Genomic DNA, 21,570 nt, shown 5'->3' on the forward strand with positions numbered 1-21,570 from the left:
AAGGTGCCAGCTTAGAATATGCAGGCGGGGGTAGGACGTTCTATATATTTGACATCCCTTCATCCATTGACGCTTTTTAGGCTGTGTGTCCACAATCAGGGTTTGCAGCGTTATGGGCGCTGAGTGTTTTCCCTGCGTCCATAACGCTGCGTTGTGCAGTAGAAGCACAGTGGAAGGATTTTTGGAGATCCCATGCCCACTGTGCTTCTTTTCTCCGCAGCATAAACTGACCGGTAGCGTGGCTTCCCGAGCCTCAGCATGTCAATTTATGCTGCGGAGATGAGAGTGTTCTCTGCAGGTAGCATAGAGCTCCACAGCAGCCTGAACCCAAATCGTGGGCATGGGCAGCTGCAGGAAGGCTGGCACTGTGTACTAGACGCCGTGTCGCTGGATCATGGCCACATAGCCTTAGGCCCCTTTCACACGTCAGTGATTCTGGGACGTTTGTGCTTTTTTTTAAACGTACCAGGATCACTGACATACGCAGACCCATTATAATGAATGGGTCTGCTCACACGTCAGTGATTTTTCACTGCACGTGTCTCCGTGCGGCGTACCCGCGTGTGCGTGATTGCCGCACGGAGACATGTCCATTTTTTTCTGGCATCACTGATATCCCTCGGACCACGCAGTGGTGTGATCCGTGAAACACGTGCCAGAAAAAAACGTGCTTTTAAAATAAAAAACATTTTAACTCACCCGGCGTCCAGCGATGTCCTCTGCAGCCCGTCCTCCCTGTTCCTTCTGTGCCGGCTCATTATTGTCGCGCATATTCATGATGCACGACACAGCCGACCCGGAAGCAGCTGCTGCGGGTGTCAGCGCCGGCCGGATGCTGCACCGCGGGAGCGATCAGCACCATGGAGAGCGGGAGCGGGTGCAGGTGAGTTAATCTCTAAGTGCAATCATGGGCCACGGAGAACGGAGCCCGGATTGCACTTAGACAACCCACGTGTGCCGTGATTCACGGCACACGGAGGGACATGTGCGTGTTTTACACGCCAGTGAAAAACGTCAGTGTTTTTCACTGACATGTGAAGCGGGCCTAAAAGTGAGAATATTGTTGCTACAGCAACATTTTGGGTGAAGTAGCTGTGGATTCAAAATGCTTAATATACTCCTGAATAAAATCCTTGATGGGTGCAGATTCCAAAATGGGGTCACTTGTGGGGGTTTTCTGACGTATAGGTACCTAAGGGGCTTGGTGCGCGAAGTTTATTTCAACTTTTCCAAAATTCAAATGGTGCTCCTTCCATTCCAAGCCCTCCCATTTATCCAAACAGAATGTGGAGAAGGAAATGACATCACAGGTTTTTTTTTCCAAAGGTCTGTGTTCAACCAACTTTATTATCACTGACAAGTCTTAAAAAACGCACCTAAAAAAACGCATGAAAAACGCATGAAAAACGCATGAAAAACGCATGAAAAACGCATGCGTTTTCGATGCGTTGTTTCTCAAAAAGCATTGTTTACAATTCTCCCCTCTGCCAGAGGGTGCGTTTTTTTCCGCGCGGAAAAAAAAGCAACGTGTGCACATACCCTTAGGGCTACAATTAACTCTGAAGGCGTCTCCCTCGTTAACCTGTAGTCAATGAAGTAGTTAAAAGGTCTGGGGTTGATTACAGGTGTGTGGTTTTGCATTTGGAAGCTGTTGCTGTGACCAGACAACATGCGGTCTAAGGAACTCTCAATTGAGGTGAAGCAGAACATCCTGAGGCTGAAAAAAAAGAAAAAATCCATCAGAGAGATAGCAGACATGCTTGGAGTAGCAAAATCAACAGTCGGGTACATTCTGAGAAAAAAGGAATTGACTGGTGAGTTTGGGAAGTCAAAAAGGCCTGGGCGTCCACGGATGACAACAGTGGTGGATGATCGCCGCATACTTTCTTTGGTGAAGAAGAACCCGTTCACAACATCAACTGAAGTCCAGAACACTCTCAGTGAAGTAGGTGTATCTGTCTCTAAGTCAACAGTAAAGAGAAGACTCCATGAAAGTAAATACAAAGGGTTCACATCTAGATGCAAACCATTCATCAATTCCAAAAATAGACAGGCCAGAGTTCAATTTGCTGAAAAACACCTCATGAAGCCAGCTCAGTTCTGGAAAAGTATTCTATGGACAGATGAGACAAAGATCAACCTGTACCAGAATGATGGGAAGAAAAAAGTTTGGAGAAGAAAGGGAACGGCACATGATCCAAGGCACACCACATCCTCTGTAAAACATGGTGGAGGCAACGTGATGGCATGGGCATGCATGGCTTTCAATGGCACTGGGTCACTTGTGTTTATTGATGACATAACATCAGACAAGAGTAGCCGGATTAATTCTGAAGTGTACCGGGATATACTTTCAGCCCAGATTCAGCCAAATGCCGCAAAGTTGATCGGACGGCGCTTCATAGCACAGATGGACACAGATGGATACAGCCAAAGCTACCCAGGAGTTCATGAGTGCAAAAAAGTGGAACATTCTGCAATGGCCAAGTCAATCACCAGATCTTAACCCAATTGAGCATGCATTTCACTTGCTCAAATCCAGACTTAAGACGGAAAGACCCACAAACAAGCAAGACCTGAAGGCTGCGGCTGTAAAGGCCTGGCAAAGCATTAAGAAGGAGGAAACCCAGCGTTTGGTGATGTCCATGGGTTCCAGACTTAAGGCAGTGATTGCCTCCAAAGGATTCGCAACAAAATATTGAAAATAAAAATATTTTGTTTGGGTTTGGTTTATTTGTCCAATTACTTTTGACCTCCTAAAATGTGCAGTGTTTGTAAAGAAATGTGACAATTCCTACAATTTCTATCAGATATTTTTGTTCAAACCTTCAAATTAAATGTTACAATCTGCACTTGAATTCTGTTGTAGAGGTTTCATTTCAAATCCAATGTGGTGGCATGCAGAGCCCAACTCGCGAAAATTGTGTCACTGTCCAAATATTTCTGGACCTAACTGTATATCTATTGTACTCGGCCCTTGTTGAGTAGATTGTTGGGTACCTGCTGTCCTAAAAAAGGCAATGGTGCAGAGGAGGGTGAGGCAAAGGATGAGGCCATTACACCTCCAGCCGCTCCTACCCCCTCTGTCAGTATATTGTTCCTTGTATTGCTCCTGGTCCTCACAGCTGGTCCCAATCTCTCTCTGGTCTCTCCATCCTCCTCTTCTGTTCCGTCCACCCCCTCCCCTGTTACCTGCTCTATAGTTCCTATTTACTCCCTCTGAGTCTAATATATCAGTCTCAGATGATGATATTTCAAGGATATTTTTCGTTACTGTGGAAAAATTATAGGCCTTTTCAGTCTGGAACTGGCTATAATCTCTCTGAAATTGTGTATGTTTTCTGGATTTTAGTTTATTTTGATACCTTTCAATATCACCCTGCAGAATACTCTCCTTCTTATTAAACTCAGGGTTCGATTTAAAGCCTAGTGTTTTTTCAATCAGGGTATTCAAGGTCCTCTCTGCCTCCTTGAACAACTTCCTTTCCTCCTCCAAGAGCAATCCCATAAATCTCAAGGAAGAGGCTATCGACTCTGCCTGCCAGGCCTTCAAAAGCTCCTTACTACTTGCCCTTGGGGAGGGATTAATATTGATACGTAATCCCTTAGGTACAATATTATTCTTAATATAGTTCTCCAACCCCTTGATTTCCCACCAGGACTTTAGATATTGTTTATAACAAGTAGTTAATTCCTTAAAGGTACCACGTATATTTGGAGTAGAACTAAGGGTGAAGTGATCTCCCTGCAGGGAAAAAACCTCCTCTGCCTCACTATCCCATGAAGTGATATTAATTGGCCCAGTCAAAAAACTAGCCATACTATTAAATTTCTTTTCAAACTTACTTTGATATATTCAAGGGGTCACTTTTATCTCAAAATATTAATAACCCCAAATTTAATAAAAAATTCCTTTATTGTACAAAAAGCTAAACAGACTCATAGACATATAAACATATAAAGTGTCTCAGCTGGATTCAATCAATAAGGGGATAGATGCATAGCAATACATAAATCATCCCTCTTTCACAATCTAATACATATTTCTCATCGTTCCTCAAAGGGAGAAAAAGGTTTATATACATTTCCTATCATTATTCACATCATATATATATACATGTATTAAACCTATTTGTACTCACTGTCACACAATGGTTTAAGGAGCTTTATACAGAGACAAAAAATATATATTTCGTCTCTATACCTAGCTCCAACCCCTATCCAGTTTAGGAGACAGTAACATCACATTAATGCATAAGTTATCCCTGGTCACTCTGTTTTGATACTTATATGACCACTACTCAACATCCCAATCACATCCTTAACTGGTCACTTTTACAGAGGAAAAACAGGGATAGCTTTAAAACTGAGCGCATCCTGGAATACCCAAAGTTATTCCTAACAGAACCAACACCCAATATATAGTGTAACTCATCTAATGAACTGTTATTTTGGATATCATGCACCCTATAAAATGCCAAAAAAAGGTCATTCACCACAGAACAGAGAACCAATATCGGCCCAAAGCCATCATCTGGACTGTAAGAAAAAAGATTTTTTCAGTGAAGCAACAAACACATATAAGCCAAAGATGATACAAGATAAAAAAGTCCAGTAACCATAATTTGATCCCTAATAGGATTCTTGATAGATGAAATATTTCTCACATATCCACTTGAGATCATATAAGATAATATCCTTCTTCATAGAGACAATTAATTTCAGACATATGTCATGTCACAGGTTCCTTATGGTAATGGTTAGACACTCTGTGCTTGATAGCTCCACACTCTTGGGATACAATTTACACCTTACACCTCGACGCGTTTCCCCCTTTGTATAATAAAGCCAAAGGGTTCATCAGGAGGTTTTATTGATCCATGAGTTTAGTATCAATATTCGATATGGATCTAAGAAAAGAAGAGAATTTTAACAATACAATAGATATATTCAATGTCACTTACCCCAAAAACACCTCAGATTAAGTATGGTATGCAAAACCGGACCGAGGTGTAAGGTGTAAATTGTATCCCAAGAGTGTGGAGCTATCAAGCACAGAGTGTCTAACCATTACCATAAGGAACCTGTGACATGACATATGTCTGAAATTAATTGTCTCTATGAAGAAGGATATTATCTTATATGATCTCAAGTGGATATGTGAGAAATATTTCATCTATCAAGAATCCTATTAGGGATCAAATTATGGTTACTGGACTTTTTTTATCTTGTATCATCTTTGGCTTATATGTGTTTGTTGCTTCACTGAAAAAATCTTTTTTCTTACAGTCCAGATGATGGCTTTGGGCCGATATTGGTTCTCTGTTCTGTGGTGAATGACCTTTTTTTGGCATTTTATAGGGTGCATGATATCCAAAATAACAGTTCATTAGATGAGTTACACTATATATTGGGTGTTGGTTCTGTTAGGAATAACTTTGGGTATTCCAGGATGCGCTCAGTTTTAAAGCTATCCCTGTTTTTCCTCTGTAAAAGTGACCAGTTTAGGATGTGATTGGGATGTTGAGTAGTGGTCATATAAGTATCAAAACAGAGTGACCAGGGATAACTTATGCATTAATGTGATGTTACTGTCTCCTAAACTGGATAGGGGTTGGAGCTAGGTATAGAGACGAAATATATATTTTTTGTCTCTGTATAAAGCTCCTTAAACCATTGTGTGACAGTGAGTACAAATAGGTTTAATACATGTGTGTATATATATATATATATATGATGTGAATAATGATAGGAAATGTATATAAACCTTTTTCTCCCTTTGAGGAATGATGAGAAATATGTATTAGATTGTGAAAGAGGGATGATTTATGTATTGCTATGCATCTATCCCCTTATTGATTGAATCCAGCTGAGACACTTTATATGTTTATATGTCTATGAGTCTGTTTAGCTTTTTGTACAATAAAGGAATTTTTTATTAAATTTGGGGTTAATAATATTTTGACACTTCTATGAAAGCGCCATTTTCTGGGGTGGCTGCAGACTGCAGTTCGCAGCAGGGGTGCCCAGAAAGCATGGGCACCCTGCGCTGTAGATTCCAATCCCTAGCTGCCTAGTTGTACCTGGCTGGACTAAAAAAATTGGGCAAAGCCCACGTCATTTTTTTTAAAAATTATTTCATGCAATTCATGAAATAAAAAAAAAAAGGGCTTCCCTATATTTTTGGTTCCTAGCCAGGTACAAATAGGCAGCTGAGGGTTGGGGGCAGCCCGTACCTGGCTAGCATGCAAAAATATGGTGAAGCCCACGTAATTTTTTGGGGGGGCAAAAAACTCCTGCATACGGTCCTGGATGGAGGATGCTGAGCCTTGCAGTTCTGCAGCTGCTGTCTGCTCTCCTGCATACACTAGTGGATGGAGTATGCTGAGCCTTAGTTCTGCTCCCCCTGCCTCTCCCTCCAGCATACAGTCCTGGATGGAGCATGCTGAGCCTTCTAGTTCTGCAGCTGTCTGCTCTCTTGCATACACTAGTGGAGAATGAAGAACATATTGAAGAAGGAAATGACAGACCTTTTTTTTTTCTTCAACAATCTTTATGACATTGTTCACTGATAAAAAAAAACGCATAAAAACGCAGTGAGCAAAATTGCAGCAAAACGTAGCAAAAAACGCACCAAAACGCGGTAAAAACGCATGCGTTTTTGCCACGTTTTTTTGCCACGGGTGCGTCTTTGCGCGTTTTTTGACACAAAAAACGCACAAAAACGCTGCGTTGAAATAACTCAGTGTGTGAACTTAGACTTATTTTGACTTTTCAGTTTTCTTTAAAACCGATTAACTTCAACAGAATTGCAATAAACTGCAAAAAAAAGACCATTCCCCATCTGCCGTGATCTATCCCTCAGCTGTGCATGGCTGATGGCTCTAATATACAGATAAGAGCCACCGAGCCCATCCTCTAATCACCCAGAGTTGTCACCGCTCGTTACTAATTATTTTACTGATGAAGACTGATGAATTTGACTATTTCAGTACATTTGTTATTGTCTATACTCACACTTATTCACTATTTATTGGCTTCATCTTTAACACCATACTGTACATACACACATCTAATCATATTATAAAGCTTCTATGAAATCGTCATATAGACACAGATAATTATGAAACGACATCTATACTTTGATTATTTACACACACACACACACACACACACAGATTAACTTATTACATCTGGACAAACGGCCCATAGCCCAGCCCTACCCTCACAGTCCCCCCTTAATAAAATATCTGTGACTGTTGTCAACCTTAAATTTTTAAAACTTTATCATTTAGACATATTTCATTTGGAACTTATCTGTGAACCACCCCTGTTGTGAATACGTTTTCCAGTTTGGAGCTCCCTCTTGTGGTCCGTGCTGGCGGTGCAATTGATGTGTGGAAGGGAAGCGACACACCTGCAGAGGACTGGCAATCAGGGTCTGATTGGGCAATTTAACTTAGTAGCTTTCTCTTGTTACTTGTCAATTGCTCCTGTGTGTCCAGTACATTCTGCAACCAGCTCTGCTCACTTCCTGAACTTCCCTCAGATAAGTGGTCTTGGACCTCTGCTGTTTGTTTACTACCTTTTTGTTGTTCTGCTTTGATACTATGCATGATTCCTAATTTGTCTGTGTGGAGTTCGTGGTGGAATGGGATCATTCCCTGCTGGGAGTGTCTGTATACTTAGCGCCATGATTCTGCAAGATTTGTGTTTTGTCATGCATGGTATTATTCAGTCCCTCATCTGTATTAGTGTTTTTTGGATTCCAGTAACATCTGAGTGCTGGTACAGTGGAGGAGAGGTTTAGTAACCTCAGGATTTTTTCATATCAGTAGTGCTAGTATTCATTAGGGTTTTTACGGCTGCAGACAGTTGGGCTTTCCTATCCTTTTCTATAAAGATAGTTTGGGCCTCACCTTTGCTAAAATCTGTCCTTTCTGGCTTTGTATTGTGTTCCTCTATATCACCGTAGCCTTTACATGTGGGGGGCTATCTATCTATCTTTGGGGACTACTCCGAGGCAGATTAGCTTTCTTATATTTCTATCTGTGAGATTATTTAGTTCTCCGGCTTTGTCAAGGCGTCCAGGTCATTGTAGGCACGCCCCACGGCTAATGTTAGTTGTGTATCAGGATTAGGTCTGCAGTCTATTAAGTTTCCAGCCACTCTGTTACCTTTTTGTGATTCCGCATTATTGGATCCTCCCCGGTCCCTGAATCATAACACCCCCCCGCCCCCTTGGTTGTAATTAAATGTAATTGGTCCAACTATAGATGTAATACTTTCATTAGGGCACATTATCCTGACCAAGGAAGGTTGAATCTAGATCTTAACTTGAGATCAGCACATAACCACAGACAATCTGTAGCAGATGTTTTTTGGCTATTTTTCCAGATATTAAACGAGACGGAGGATACTTACATAACGTATTTTTCGTTTTATAAGACGCACATGATTATAAGACGTAACCCCAAATTTGGTGAAGGAATAGAGAATTTAATAAATGGGGTCCATCTTATAATGCCAGTATCCGTCTAACAAATCATATACCGTATATACTGGCGTATAAGACGACTTTTTACCCCCTTAAAATAATGGCTACAGTGGGGGGTCGTCTTATACGCCGGATATATACCTGGGTGCTGTAGTGCGCCGCTCCACTCCGTTCCACGCTTGGATTCTGCCTCCATAGCGACGAGGGAGGAACTTCCTGTCACCGCTGCTGAGTGGCAGAGCGCTGGCCAATCAGAGGCAAGCAGCTCTGCCTTGACGTCAGCGCTCTAGCAGGGAAGTTCCTGCCTCGTCGTTATGGAAACGCGATACACAGCCCGGCCCCGTACTGGTATATCATACAGCATATATACTGGTATATATACAGCGGATATATAGCGTATATATAGCAGGGGGCCGCACTGTGTGAGGAGGTGTTTTTTTTTTTCACTGTCCAGTATAACCAATAGGATTAGTGCAGTAACGCCAGATTCCCCTCGCATCCATGCAGGGACATTAATGAAGAGCTTACATGCTGGCCCCTGCACTAATCCTATTGGTTATACTGGACAGTAAAAAAAACACCTCCTCACACAGTGCGGCCCCCTGCTCTTAGCATACTGAAGCATACTGAACGGGGGTAGTCTTATACAGTGAGTATATCCCAAATTCTATATTTTTAGGGCAGAAGTTGGGGGTCGTCTTATACGCCCAGTCGTCTTATACGCCGGCATATACGGTAGGTTATATGTCCCTCATAGCCCCCCGTCCTAAAATTAGCCCCATTAATCTGGATATGGCCACCTTATATTGACTATAGCCCCCTTGTGCTGGCACACGTCCCCCAGTGATGCCACATGTCCCTTATGCCTGGCACACGACCACTGTGGCTGGCACACGACCACTGTGGCTGGCACACGGCCCCCAGTGATGCTACATGTCCCCTATGGCTGGCATATGTCCTCTATGGCTGGCGCATGGCCCCCTGTGGCTGGCACACATCCTCTATGGCTGGCACACGGCCCCCTGTGGCTGGCACACGTCCTCTGTGGCTGGCACATGGCCCCCTATTGCTGCACATCGCCCACTGTGGCTGGCACACAGCCCCCTATTGCTGCACATGGCCCACTGTGGCTGGCATACATCACCCTGTGTTAGATATCGCCCCCATGCTGCTGCTTATAGTAAAATAAACTCTTTCCTTACCTTCTCCAGCACTGTCCTCCCTCGTGTCTCCCTCCGTGTGGTTGAGCTCCGGCCTCCTGCACTTCCTGGTTCTCAGTGCTGGTCATGTGATCGGTACAGCAGAGTGACATCTCTGCGTGCCTGATCACAGCAGCAGGAGGGAGACCGGGGAGACACGCTGGAGGAGGTTAGTAAAGCGTTTTTTATTTTACTATGGGCAGCAGCATGGGGGCCACATCTAACACAGGGGGGCATGTGCGATAAAAGGGGAGCACATGCACATATAATATGTGCCGCTCCCGCAGCCCTTCACCGCGGTGCCGTTTCAGCACCACGATGATGGACAGCGGCTCTGCATATTATATGAGCAGGAGATCTAATGCTGCAGCCGTCACCAGCTCACCAGCCTCTACCAGCCTCCCTCAGCCACCACCACCGCTCCAGAGTGGCCCCCACCTCCCCTGGAACCTGCAGTATATAATCCGTATATTCAGATTATAAGACGCACCCCCTACTTTCCCCCAAAATTTGGGGGAACAAAAGTGCGTCTTATGAAGTGAAAAATACGGTAGTTACATAGTTACTTAGGTTGAAAAAAGACCTAGGTCCATCTAGTTCAACCTTCTTCAACCAGTTATACATTTGGTCACTAAGTCATTTATAACCAACAATGTTGTGTCTACTGAGGAAATCAGCCAGCCCTTTTTTAAAAGCTGTTATAGTATCTGCCATTACTACCTCTTGTGGTAGGGCATTCCACAGTCTGACTGCTCTAACTGTAAAGAACCCTTTCCTATTTAGCTGCCGGGATCGCTTTTCTTCCACTCGCAGTGTTTGCCCCCTGGTCCGTAGTATTGTCTTTGGAAGAAATGTCATGTGCCAGTCCTTTATATTGACCACACATGTATTTATACAAATAAATGAGATCTACTCTGAGACGTCTTTTTTTCTCAGCTAAACATATCTAACTTTTTCAACCTGTCATCATATGGGAGACCTTCCATTCCTTGTAGTAGTCTAGTTGCCCACCTTTCAACTGACTCTAACTTCTGAATGTCCTTTTTAAAATGTGGAGCCCAAAACTAGATCCCATATTCCAGATGTGGCCTTACAGGTGATTTATAGAGGAGTAACAATACGTTGGGATCACGGGATCTAATCTCTATTTTTATACACCCTAAAATCTTGTTTGCTTTAGTAGCTGCTGCTTGGCATTGAGTGCTGCTGCTCAGCTTATTTTTAATGAGAATACCCAAGTCCTTCTCCTGTTCTGTAGTCCCGAGTTTACTTCCATTTAATGTATACGCAGTTATAGGATTACTCCATCCTAGGTGCATTACTTTACATTTATCAACATTAAATCTCATTTGCCAAGTATCTGCCCATTCTGACATCTTATCCAGATCTTTTTGTAATATTGTACTATATAGATAAGTTTATAATATCCTACATAGTTTGGTGTCATCAGTAAAGACTGACACTTTACTATCAATCCCATCCACAAGGTCATTAATAAAGATATTAAAAAGAATCAGTCCTAGCACAGATCCCTGCGGCACCCCACTGCTGACTATAGCTCATTTAGAGAAAGTACCATTTATGACTACTCTTTGTTTCCTATCTTGTAGCCAACGCCTTACCCAGTTGCATATAGTTTCCCCTAGTTCTTGCTTCTGGAGCTTTAGTTTAAGGCTATTATGTGGTACAGTATCAAATGCCTTTGCAAAGTCTAAAAAAAATAACATCAGCTGCATTACCAATATCCAGGTTTGCACTTCCCCCCTCATAGAACCCCAACATGTTGGTTAGATATGACTTAGCTTTCATGAATCCATGCTTTTTTTGAGTTATTATATTATTTTTGCAATATATTTTTGTATGTCATCCCTTAAAATGCCCTCAAAAACGTTGCACACTACTGATGTCAGACTTACTGGACGGTAGTTGCCTGGATCCAGCCTCTTACCTTTCTTAAATATCGGTACCACATCAGCAATCCTCCAATCCTGAGGAACCAACCCTGTTAGAAAGCGAGTCTAAAAAGATGAGACACAGCAGTCTGTTGATTACGGAGCTCAATTCCCTCAATATTCGTAGATGATGCCATCTGGCCCTGGGGATTTGTCACTGTTTAATTTACTCAGACGCAGGCATACTTCTTCTTGTGTTAAATTAATTATATCGGGTTGGTGAACTTTGATTTTTCACTTGGTACAGTCAGTTCCTTGGTGAACACTGATGAGAAATAACTATTTAATATCTCAGTCTTTTGTTTGTCCTGTATAACTAACTAGTTATTATATTTTAAATGGCCGATACTATCCTTTGTTTTCCTTTTGGCATTAATGTATTTATAAAAGATTTTGGGATTTATTTTAATATCCTTGGCGATTTTTGTTTCAGTAGCTAATTTTGATTGCTTGATGTCTTTTGTACATTTCCTATTGATATCTTTATACTTCTGAAATGCTATTTCTGTATTCTCAGCCTTTAAGATTTTAAACGGCCTTTGTTTGTTTTATTATACTTTGTACAGTCTTATTTATCCAAAGTGGTTTCTTTTTATTCCTGGACATTTTATTACCAGAGGGTATACGTTTTTTACAGGACTCTAGTAGTATATCCTTAAACTTACCCCATTTATGTTCAGTATCCCCAGTTACCATGACTTTGTCCCAATCTACACATTTAAGCTCTTCCCTTAATTTGTTGAAATCAGCTTTCCTAAAATTCCAGGTTTCAGCATTTCCCCTTTGAAATGTTCTATTGAATATTACATTGAAGCTTACCATATTATGATCGCTGGTGCCCAAGTGCTCCCAGACCTGTAGATCTGAAATTGTGTTTGGTCTGTTTGACAGGACCAGATCTAGCAAATTATCTCCCCTGGTCGATTCATCTACCATCTGAAAGAAGAAATGGTCTTAATTGTAGATAAGAACTTACAGCTTTTAGCACAACCAGTAGATTCTATGTCCCACTGTATGTCTGGATAGTTGAAATCCCCCATAATAAGAACCTGATTATTATTATTAGCTGCCTTTTCAATTTGTTGCAGCATTTCACCCTCTATTTGTTCAGGTATGTTAGGAGGCTTATAGCAACTCCAATTAGAATTTTTCCATTATTCCCCTCCCCATGTACATTTACCCATACGGACTCTACATTGTTGCAGTTCCCCCCAATGTCATCATTCAACACAGGTTTTAGGTGACATTGGGGGGAACTGCAACAATATAGAGTCCGTATGGGTAAATGTACATGGGGAGGGGAATAATGGAAAGATTCTAATTTTGGTTGGTGTAAGTCTATCCAGGGCCACCTCGTGAACCTTGGTGATCTGCTCTTGATAAAGAGCCAAAGCGTGATGAGGCTTCATGTGAACAGTTTGTGACGCTGATTCAGAGAAGCCTTCTGAGATCATGGGTGGAATGGCAGCCGCTCTCTGCTTCAGTTGTTTCAGGTCCATCGGTATCTGAGATGTGACGTTAACTCGCGTGTCACTGCCAGTGCTCAGCAGACTGGACCATGGAGACATTAACCTGATGTGATGGGCTCTTTCAAAACTTTTCCCGATATTAGAGAGTCCATAGCTGGCATTTTATATTAAGGAAAATCACTGAATATATTCATATATGAGTCAGTAGGAAACAAAAACATTCATAAATATATTAGGCTACATCAACTAAACCACATATTTGGGTCTGTGATATGGCTGAATTAAGTATTTCAGGTTACTCAATTCATACCCTCAACAACAGAAGCTGACGTCACTGGAGCAGATCCCAGATAAGATGTGACACATTTGCAGAAGACTTCATGTGACAGAACAGCAGAAAACCAGAGAACCCATAAAGGGACTCCATTTTGGAAATTATAGCCTTCAGTGACGCAGTGGATGTTGGAGTGAAAATTGCAAATACAGTATATCACAAAGGTTAATACACCCCTATTTTTGTAAATATTTAATTGTATATTTTCATGGGACAACACTGATGATCTGACACTTTGATGCAATGCACAGTAGTCAGTGTACAGCTTGTATAACAATGTAATTTTGGTGTGTCCTTTAAATGACTTAGCACACTTCCATTAATGTTAAAACTGCTGACAACAAACATGAGTACACCTCTAAGTGAAATTGCCAAACTGTGCTCAAAATGACAATATTTCATGTGGTCACCATTACTTTCCAGCACTGCCTTAATTCTCTTGTGCATGGAGTTCACTAGAACGTCACAGGAGCTACTGTATCCTCTTCCATGATGATATCACAGATCTGGTGAATGTTAGAGACTTTCTGCTCCTCCACCTTCCATTTGAGGAGACCCCACAGATGCTCAATAGGGTTCAGGTCTGGAGACATGCTTGACCAGTCCAGCACCTTTACCCTCAATTTGTTTAGCAATGCAGTGGTCGTCTTGGAGGTGTGTTTGGCGTCGTTATAATGTTGGAATACTCTGTTTTGCCATTGACAGATGATGGAACTGAGTGGGAGCTTGTTTTTGTGGGAGAGGAAGTTTATATTGGTATCATATTCACCTACATAACATTTTAGGTGGTGTACCATACTCTACTGGTTCATGCCATGAGGTCTTCTATTAGACTGTGAGCTGTTATTGTCTTAGCAAATAATTCTATTTTACTACATAACTTGCTGTTTCTATGGACGTTTTAAGTAGAAATGTTTAAAAACATTAATTTCAAGCATATTTTATGAAAAAAATAACAGGTTTTATTCTTAGCAGATGGCTGTACCACGAGACCAGTGGGACAACTGACATCTTCAATTTATAAATCAGATGACTTTGAGATCACACAAGATTCAACTAAAGCAAATGCCATTATTCCAGATATCCCATCTTTCTTTCACAGCAAAGATCTATCATCTGATTCTATGAAACGGGTCCTCTCTTCTGAATCATTACAGACTACTAAAATTAATAAAAGTCACAAAAGAGGCATTAGAAAACCAACTGATCTTAAAGAAAAGGAGCCAATTTCACAATTAAAAAATGGAAATAGTTTTCCTCCAGAAACATCATTTGTAAAACATCAAAAAATTCACACAGAGGAGAATAGATTTTCTTGTTCCATTTGTAAGAAATATTTTAATTATAAATCAAACCTTGTACAACATGAGAGAACTCACACAGGGGAGAAGCCATATTCATGTTCAGAATGTGGCAAATGTTTTAACCTGAAATTAAATCTTGTTACACATAAAAGTACTCATACAGGGGAGAAGCCATATTCATGTTCAGAATGTGAGAAATGTTTTATACAGAAATCAAAACTTGTTATACATCAAAGAACTCACACAGGAGAGAAGCCATTTTCATGTTCAGAATGTGGGAAATGTTTTATCCAGAAATCACATCTTGTTATACATCAAAGAACTCACACAGGTGAGAAGCCTTTTTCATGTTCAGAATGCGGGAAAAGTTTTAGCCACAAATTAAGTCTTGTTAGCCATGAGATAATTCATACTGGGGAGAAGTCATATTCATGTTCAGAATGTGGAAAATGTTTTAACCGGAAATCAAGTCTTGTTACACATCAAAGAACTCATACGGGGGAGAAGTCATATTCATGTTCAGAATGCGGGAAAGGTTTTAGCCACAAATTAAGTCTTGTTAGCCATGAGATAATTCATACTGGGGAGAAGTCATATTCATGTTCAGAATGTGGAAAATGTTTTAACTGGAAATCAAGTCTTTTTACACATCAAAGAACTCATACGGGGGAGAAGTCATATTCATGTTCAGAATGTGGAAAATGTTTTAACCGGAAATCAAGTCTTGTTACACATCAAAGAACTCATACGGGGCAGAAACCTTTTTCATGTTCAGAATGTGGGAGATGTTTTAACACCAAATCAGATCTAATTAGACATCAGAGAACTCACACAGGGGAAAAGACGTTTTCATGTGTAGAATGTGGGAAATGTTTTGCAAGTAGATCAACTCTTCTTTATCACCAGAGCAGTCACAGAGAGTAGAAGCATTTTTCATGTTCAGAATGTGGGAAATGTTATCCCCAGAAATTGCATCTTATTAGACACCAAATAACTCACACAGGGGAGAAGCCTTTTTCATGTTCAGAATGTTTTAAACACAAGTGGAACTTTCTTAAACATCAAAAATCCCACACAGGGAGTATCCATTATCATACCTAGAATGGGAAAAATGAAAACAAGGAAACTCATATTTTCTTGACCATCAATAATAACTTGCACAGGGACAAAATAAATATTTTATTGACAGATTGTCCAAAAATCACATAACAGACAGTCGTATAATTAAATGAGGAAGGGAAATTACTTTGGAACTTACCATATTTTTTGGACTATAAGATGCACTTCTAACAAAAACTTTTCAGTCATAGGATCAATCACATACCCTGTAAGGGACTGTAAAATGGGGTGATGTGTACACAGTGTGTGTGTGTATATAAATGTATATACAGTGAAGATCACAATTTTCTAAAAGTTGCGATCACTGTGTAGTACTACGTGATTATATGCTAATATGAGGAAATTCACAGTATTTTAAACTTATTTCATAAATTGTTTTTTTTCAAAAGCACATAAAAATGTAAATGAAATAAATGTAAATAAACACTGATCAAAATTAGAGAACACTTTCAGATACCTGCAAGTTATTGGTGTTAATCTGGCACCTAGTGCTAATTTCCTTAATTATCTGACAAACCCTGTTGGCAGCCTAACTTTTGAGTTTGCACTGACTTTGCAGAAATGTTCTGCCATTACAAAGTGATTGAAACACACCGGCAGCAGGTTATCCATATGAAGGCCTAAGGGGTAACCCTAACAGCCCTAGCAAGAGAATTTGGTTGTTGCAAGTCTGTGATTTGGAGAATATTGCATCTTTCCAACATCACGAACTCTTTCAATTCCCCAAAGAAGACTGGTCGCTCTCGCAAGAGAGGACAGGATAATGTGGAGAATCTCCATGGGTAATTGTTTCAGCAGTGCAGCTGGAATTGCTCGCCAGTTCAGCACCAAACAGGGTAAGGATCTGTCTTGTCATACAATGTCACGATGTTTAAGAGCATTTGGATTGAAAGCCCACTCTGCAGTGACCAAACCTCTCATTAGCAGAAAGAATCAAAAGGCTGAACTCACCTTTGGTCAGGAGCATGTTGTGTGGACAGAGAAGAAGTGCTCCATAGATAGCGATGAAAGCAAATTTAATTTATTTGGGTCTGATGGGAAACATTATGTTCGTCAACGAACTGGAGAAAGACTAAACCCAAAGTGTGTTAAGAAGTCAGTGAATGGTGGTGGAGGACGTGTCATGGTTTGAGGAATGTTTTCTGCAGCAGGATTTGGACCTCTCATACAGCTACATGGAAGAGTGAATGTAAGTGTGTATCAGAACCTTCTTCAACAACATGTGGTTCCTTCCTTGCGTTCATCCCTCAATCATCCAGCAATTTTCATGCAGGACAATGCCCCCTGTCATACAACAAATTGGGTAAAGCAGTTCCTTGAAACAGAAAACAATGAAATACTTGCCCAGTGTCCTGATCTAAACCCAATAGAAAAGCTCTGGAACATCCTTGGTGACAAAGTTATTACATTGTTTCTGAAAAAAGCGAGTCATCAGACATTGTTCTCTAATTTTGATCTCCATTGTATTTAGTAGAGCTGTATGTAAATGTGCTTATGTAGCAGAACTGAGCGTGCATATACTGTCCATGCAGCAGTGTTGTGTGTAAATAAATTTACAACTTTTATTTTCTATATATAATGAAATATAAATTGCTTTTGTTTTTTAACCCCTTTACGCCCAAGGGCGTACCGGTACGTCTTTGGTCGCCTATCTCCAGTTACTGCGGGCTCTGGTGGTGAGCCCGAGGAAATCTCTGCATATGTTTGGGTATCAGGTGTGGGTATCAGGCTCAGGTGTATCGGAGATCCACCCGCACCTGTTAACCCTTTTAGATAGCGCTGTAAAACACTGACAGCACGACTTAAATGGCCGCAGTGGGGATTGTGCCATTTCCCACCACCATCGGCTGTCCCGTGACATGATCACGGTGCGCCAATGTGTTTCCATGGTAGCGCGGGGTCAGCTGATGACCCCTGACACTGCCATGGTAAACTTCCTGGGAGAGCCGACAGATCGCCAGCACTCACAGGAAGCAGCATTTCTGAAATGCTTAGGAAATCGGACTATGCAGTGATAACGTCCCCTAGGGGACTAGGAAAATAAATAAAAAATGTTAATAAGTTTTTAAAAAATAATAGGAAGAAAAAAAATAACAAAAAAACCTAAAAATTCAAATTACCCTCCTGAAAATAAAACAGTTAATAAAAATAAAAAAAACTACGCATATTTGGTATCAAGAAAAAAGAGAACAAGAGTTTATATAGAAGAAATTGTACAAAAAATTTTCTTATAAAGAAGGTGAACATCCATTTAGTCTAAAAACATATTAAAACACCAGGACCATGCCCCGAGATAGATAGACACCACTTAGGGACTCATGAAACTAATTACATGTTATGAGGGTACAGATGGCACAATCATCATAATATCAGAATATAGTATCTCCATAGTGGACTATAACTAGGTACAACATGAAGTCAGATCCACTCAAAAAGCTTAAAGCATACAGAGATGTAATACTGGAGTAGGGCATGCAAAAGTGGCGGTGGTAAAGCTGAATTCGGTAACAGGTCACAGGAAATGGAACCTCGAAATGCCCAACGCACGTTTCGATACATCGGTTTTCAATCTTCATCAGGGGACAGGTGCCTCTAATCTCTAAGTGCTGTCTATCTATCTCGGGGCATTGTCCTGGTGTTTTAATATGTTTTTAGACTAAATGGATGTTCACCTTCTTCATAATAATTTTTTTTGAACAATTTTAGCACTATAAAACTCTTGTTCTCTTTTCTCTTAATACCATGGTTCTGAGTTTGTGCTGTATGTGGGGATTTAGCAGAATCCATGCCCACATCCAAATTTGTATGGTGTTATGGAGTTTTTTGCTCAAATATTTGGTATCGCTACGTTCAGAAATGCCTGATCAATCAAACTATAAAACTAGTTAATATGATTAGTAGAGTTGAGCGCGGTTCGTGGTTCGTGGTTCTCCAGTTCGCGGCTCGAGTGATTTTGGGGCATGTTCTAGATCGAACTAGAACTCGAGCTTTTTGCAAAAGCTCGGTAGTTCTAGAAACGTTCGAGAACGGTTCTAGCAGCCAAAAAACAGCTAAATCATAGCTTGGTTTCTGCTGTAATAGTGTAAGTCACTCTGTGAATCAAACTATTATCACATTTCAGTGTATAGTGTGCGTGAACAGCGCCTTCAGATCACTGCTGTTTCTATAATGGCGATCGCCATTTTTTTTTTTTTTTTTTCTTGTCTTCCTTCCCTAAGCGCGCGCGTCTTGTGGGGCGGGCCAGCATGTCAGCCAATCCCAGACACACACACAGCTAAGTGGACTTTGAGCCAGAGAAGCAACGGCATGTGTGATAGGATCTGCATGTCACATGTCCCTGCATTATAAAACCGGACATTTTCTTCACGGACGCCATTATCTGCCTTCTGCGTCTTTGGTGTCAGACATCACTGTCGCAGCTCCGTCTTCCTGAGTCCTATAGCCGATACAGCTGTATGCGCTGCATACACAGCGTTAGACAGCTTAGGGAGAGCACTTTATAGCAGTCCTTTTAAGGGCTCCAACCGGCAGGGTCAGAGAGCCATAGGTGACAGGTCCTGCAAACAGCAACAGCGTCTGTGTAGCCCAGGTCAGGGATTTCCTCCCTGCATTTCACCATTAGGAGGGAATAGAAAGGCAGGCTTCCATTCCTCTACCCAGAGCACCACAATCCTGCCACTGTACCCTCTTGTCCTCTGCACACTCCAACTGATAACTAAGCCATTATACTAGCAAACACTCAGTGTACCTAGTGGCATCCTATACGTGGCTATTGGACTTTGCTATAGTCCCACTAGTGCAAAGACATTTGCAGAGCGCGTCTGCCTGCATTGCACACTACAACTCATTCTAACCAAGCCATTATACTAGCAAACACTCAGTGTACCTAGTGGCATCCTATACGTGGCTATTGGACTTTGCTATAGTCCCACTAGTGCAAAGACATTTGCAGAGCGCGTCTGCCTGCATTGCACACTACAACTCATTCTAACCAAGCCATTATACTAGCAAACACTCAGTGTACCTAGTGGCATCCTATACGTGGCTATTGGACTTTGCTATAGTCCCACTAGTGCAAAGACATTTGCAGAGCGCGTCTGCCTGCATTGCACACTCCAACTCATTAAAACCAAGCCATTATACTAGCAAACACTCAGTGTACCTAGTGGCATCCTATACGTGGCTATTGGACTTTGCTATAGTCCCACTAGTGCAAAGACATTTGCATAGCGCGTCTGCCGGCATTGCACACTCAAACTCATTTTAACTAAGCCATTATACTAGCAAACACTCAGTGTACCTAGTGGCATCCTATACGTGGCTATTGGACTTTGCTATAGTCCCACTAGTGCAAAGACATTAGCAGAGCACATCTGCCTGCATTGCACACTACAACTCATTCTAACCAAGCCATTATACTAGCAAACACTCAGTGTACCTAGTGGCATCCTATACGTGGCTATTGGACTTTGCTATAGTCCCACTAGTGCAAAGACATTTGCAGAGCGCGTCTGCCTGCATTGCACACTCCAACTCATTAAAACCAAGCCATTATACTAGCAAACACTCAGTGTACCTAGTGGCATCCTATACGTGGCTATTGGACTTTGCTATAGTCCCACTAGTGCAAAGACATTTGCATAGCGCGTCTGCCTGCATTGCACACTCAAACTCATTTTAACTAAGCCATTATACTAGCAAACACTCAGTGTACCTAGTGGCATCCTATACGTGGCTATTGGACTTTGCTATAGTCCCACTAGTGCAAAGATATTAGCAGAGCACATCTGCCTGCATTGCACACTCCAACTTTTTTAAACTAAGCAATTTTACTAGCAAACACTCAGTGTACCTAGTGGCATCCTAAACGTGGCTATTGGACTTTGCTATAGTCCCACTAGTGCAAAGACATTTGCAGAGCACGTCTGCCTGCATTGCACACTACAACTCATTGTTACTAAGCCATTATACTAGCAAACACTCAGTGTACCTAGTTGTATCCTAAACGTGGCTATTGTACTTTTGTCAATTCACAGTATTGGAACGTTATTTGCAGCACGTCTGCCTGCATTGCACACTCAAACTTTTTTAAACTCAGCCATTTATAGTAGCAAACACTCAGTGTACCTAGTTGTATCCTAAACGTGGCTATTGTACTTTTGTCTATTCACAGTATTGGAACGATATTTGCAGCACGTCTGCCTGCATTGCACACTCTAACTTTTTTAAACTCAGCCATTATACTAGCAAACACTCACTGTACCTAGTTGTATCCTAAACGTGGCTATTGTACTTTTGTCAATTCACAGTATTGGAACGTTATTTGCAGCACGTCTGCCTGCATTGCACACTCTAACTTTTTTAAACTCAGCCATTATACTAGCAAACACTCAGTGTACCTAGTTGTATCCTAAACGTGGCTATTTTACTTTTGTCTATTCACAGTATTGGAACGATATTTGCAGCACGTCTGCCTGCATTGCACACTCTAACTTTTTTAAACTCAGCCATTATACTAGCAAACACTCACTGTACCTAGTTGTATCCTAAACGTGGCTATTGTACTTTTGTCAATTCACAGTATTGGAACGTTATTTGCAGCACGTCTGCCTGCATTGCACACTCAAACTTTTTTAAACTCAGCCATTTATAGTAGCAAACACTCAGTGTACCTAGTTGTATCCTAAACGTGGCTA

At 41.3% G+C, this 21,570-nt stretch overlaps 1 protein-coding gene across 1 annotated transcript in view; it reads left to right on the forward strand.

Moving 5' to 3' along the window:
• The window catches only part of LOC142258829 (uncharacterized), a 117,135-nt gene that overhangs the window by 14,311 nt on the left and 81,254 nt on the right, over positions 1-21,570 (forward strand). Inside the window, exons 3-4 of the mRNA XM_075331413.1 lie at positions 14,411-15,675; positions 15,739-15,836. Coding sequence (XP_075187528.1) covers positions 14,411-15,675; positions 15,739-15,836 — 1,363 coding nt within the window. The remainder of the gene's footprint in view (positions 1-14,410; positions 15,676-15,738; positions 15,837-21,570) is intronic.

The sequence above is a fragment of the Anomaloglossus baeobatrachus genome (genome assembly GCF_048569485.1).
Source record: "Anomaloglossus baeobatrachus isolate aAnoBae1 chromosome 5 unlocalized genomic scaffold, aAnoBae1.hap1 SUPER_5_unloc_13, whole genome shotgun sequence".
NCBI classification, from domain to species: domain Eukaryota; kingdom Metazoa; phylum Chordata; class Amphibia; order Anura; family Aromobatidae; genus Anomaloglossus; species Anomaloglossus baeobatrachus.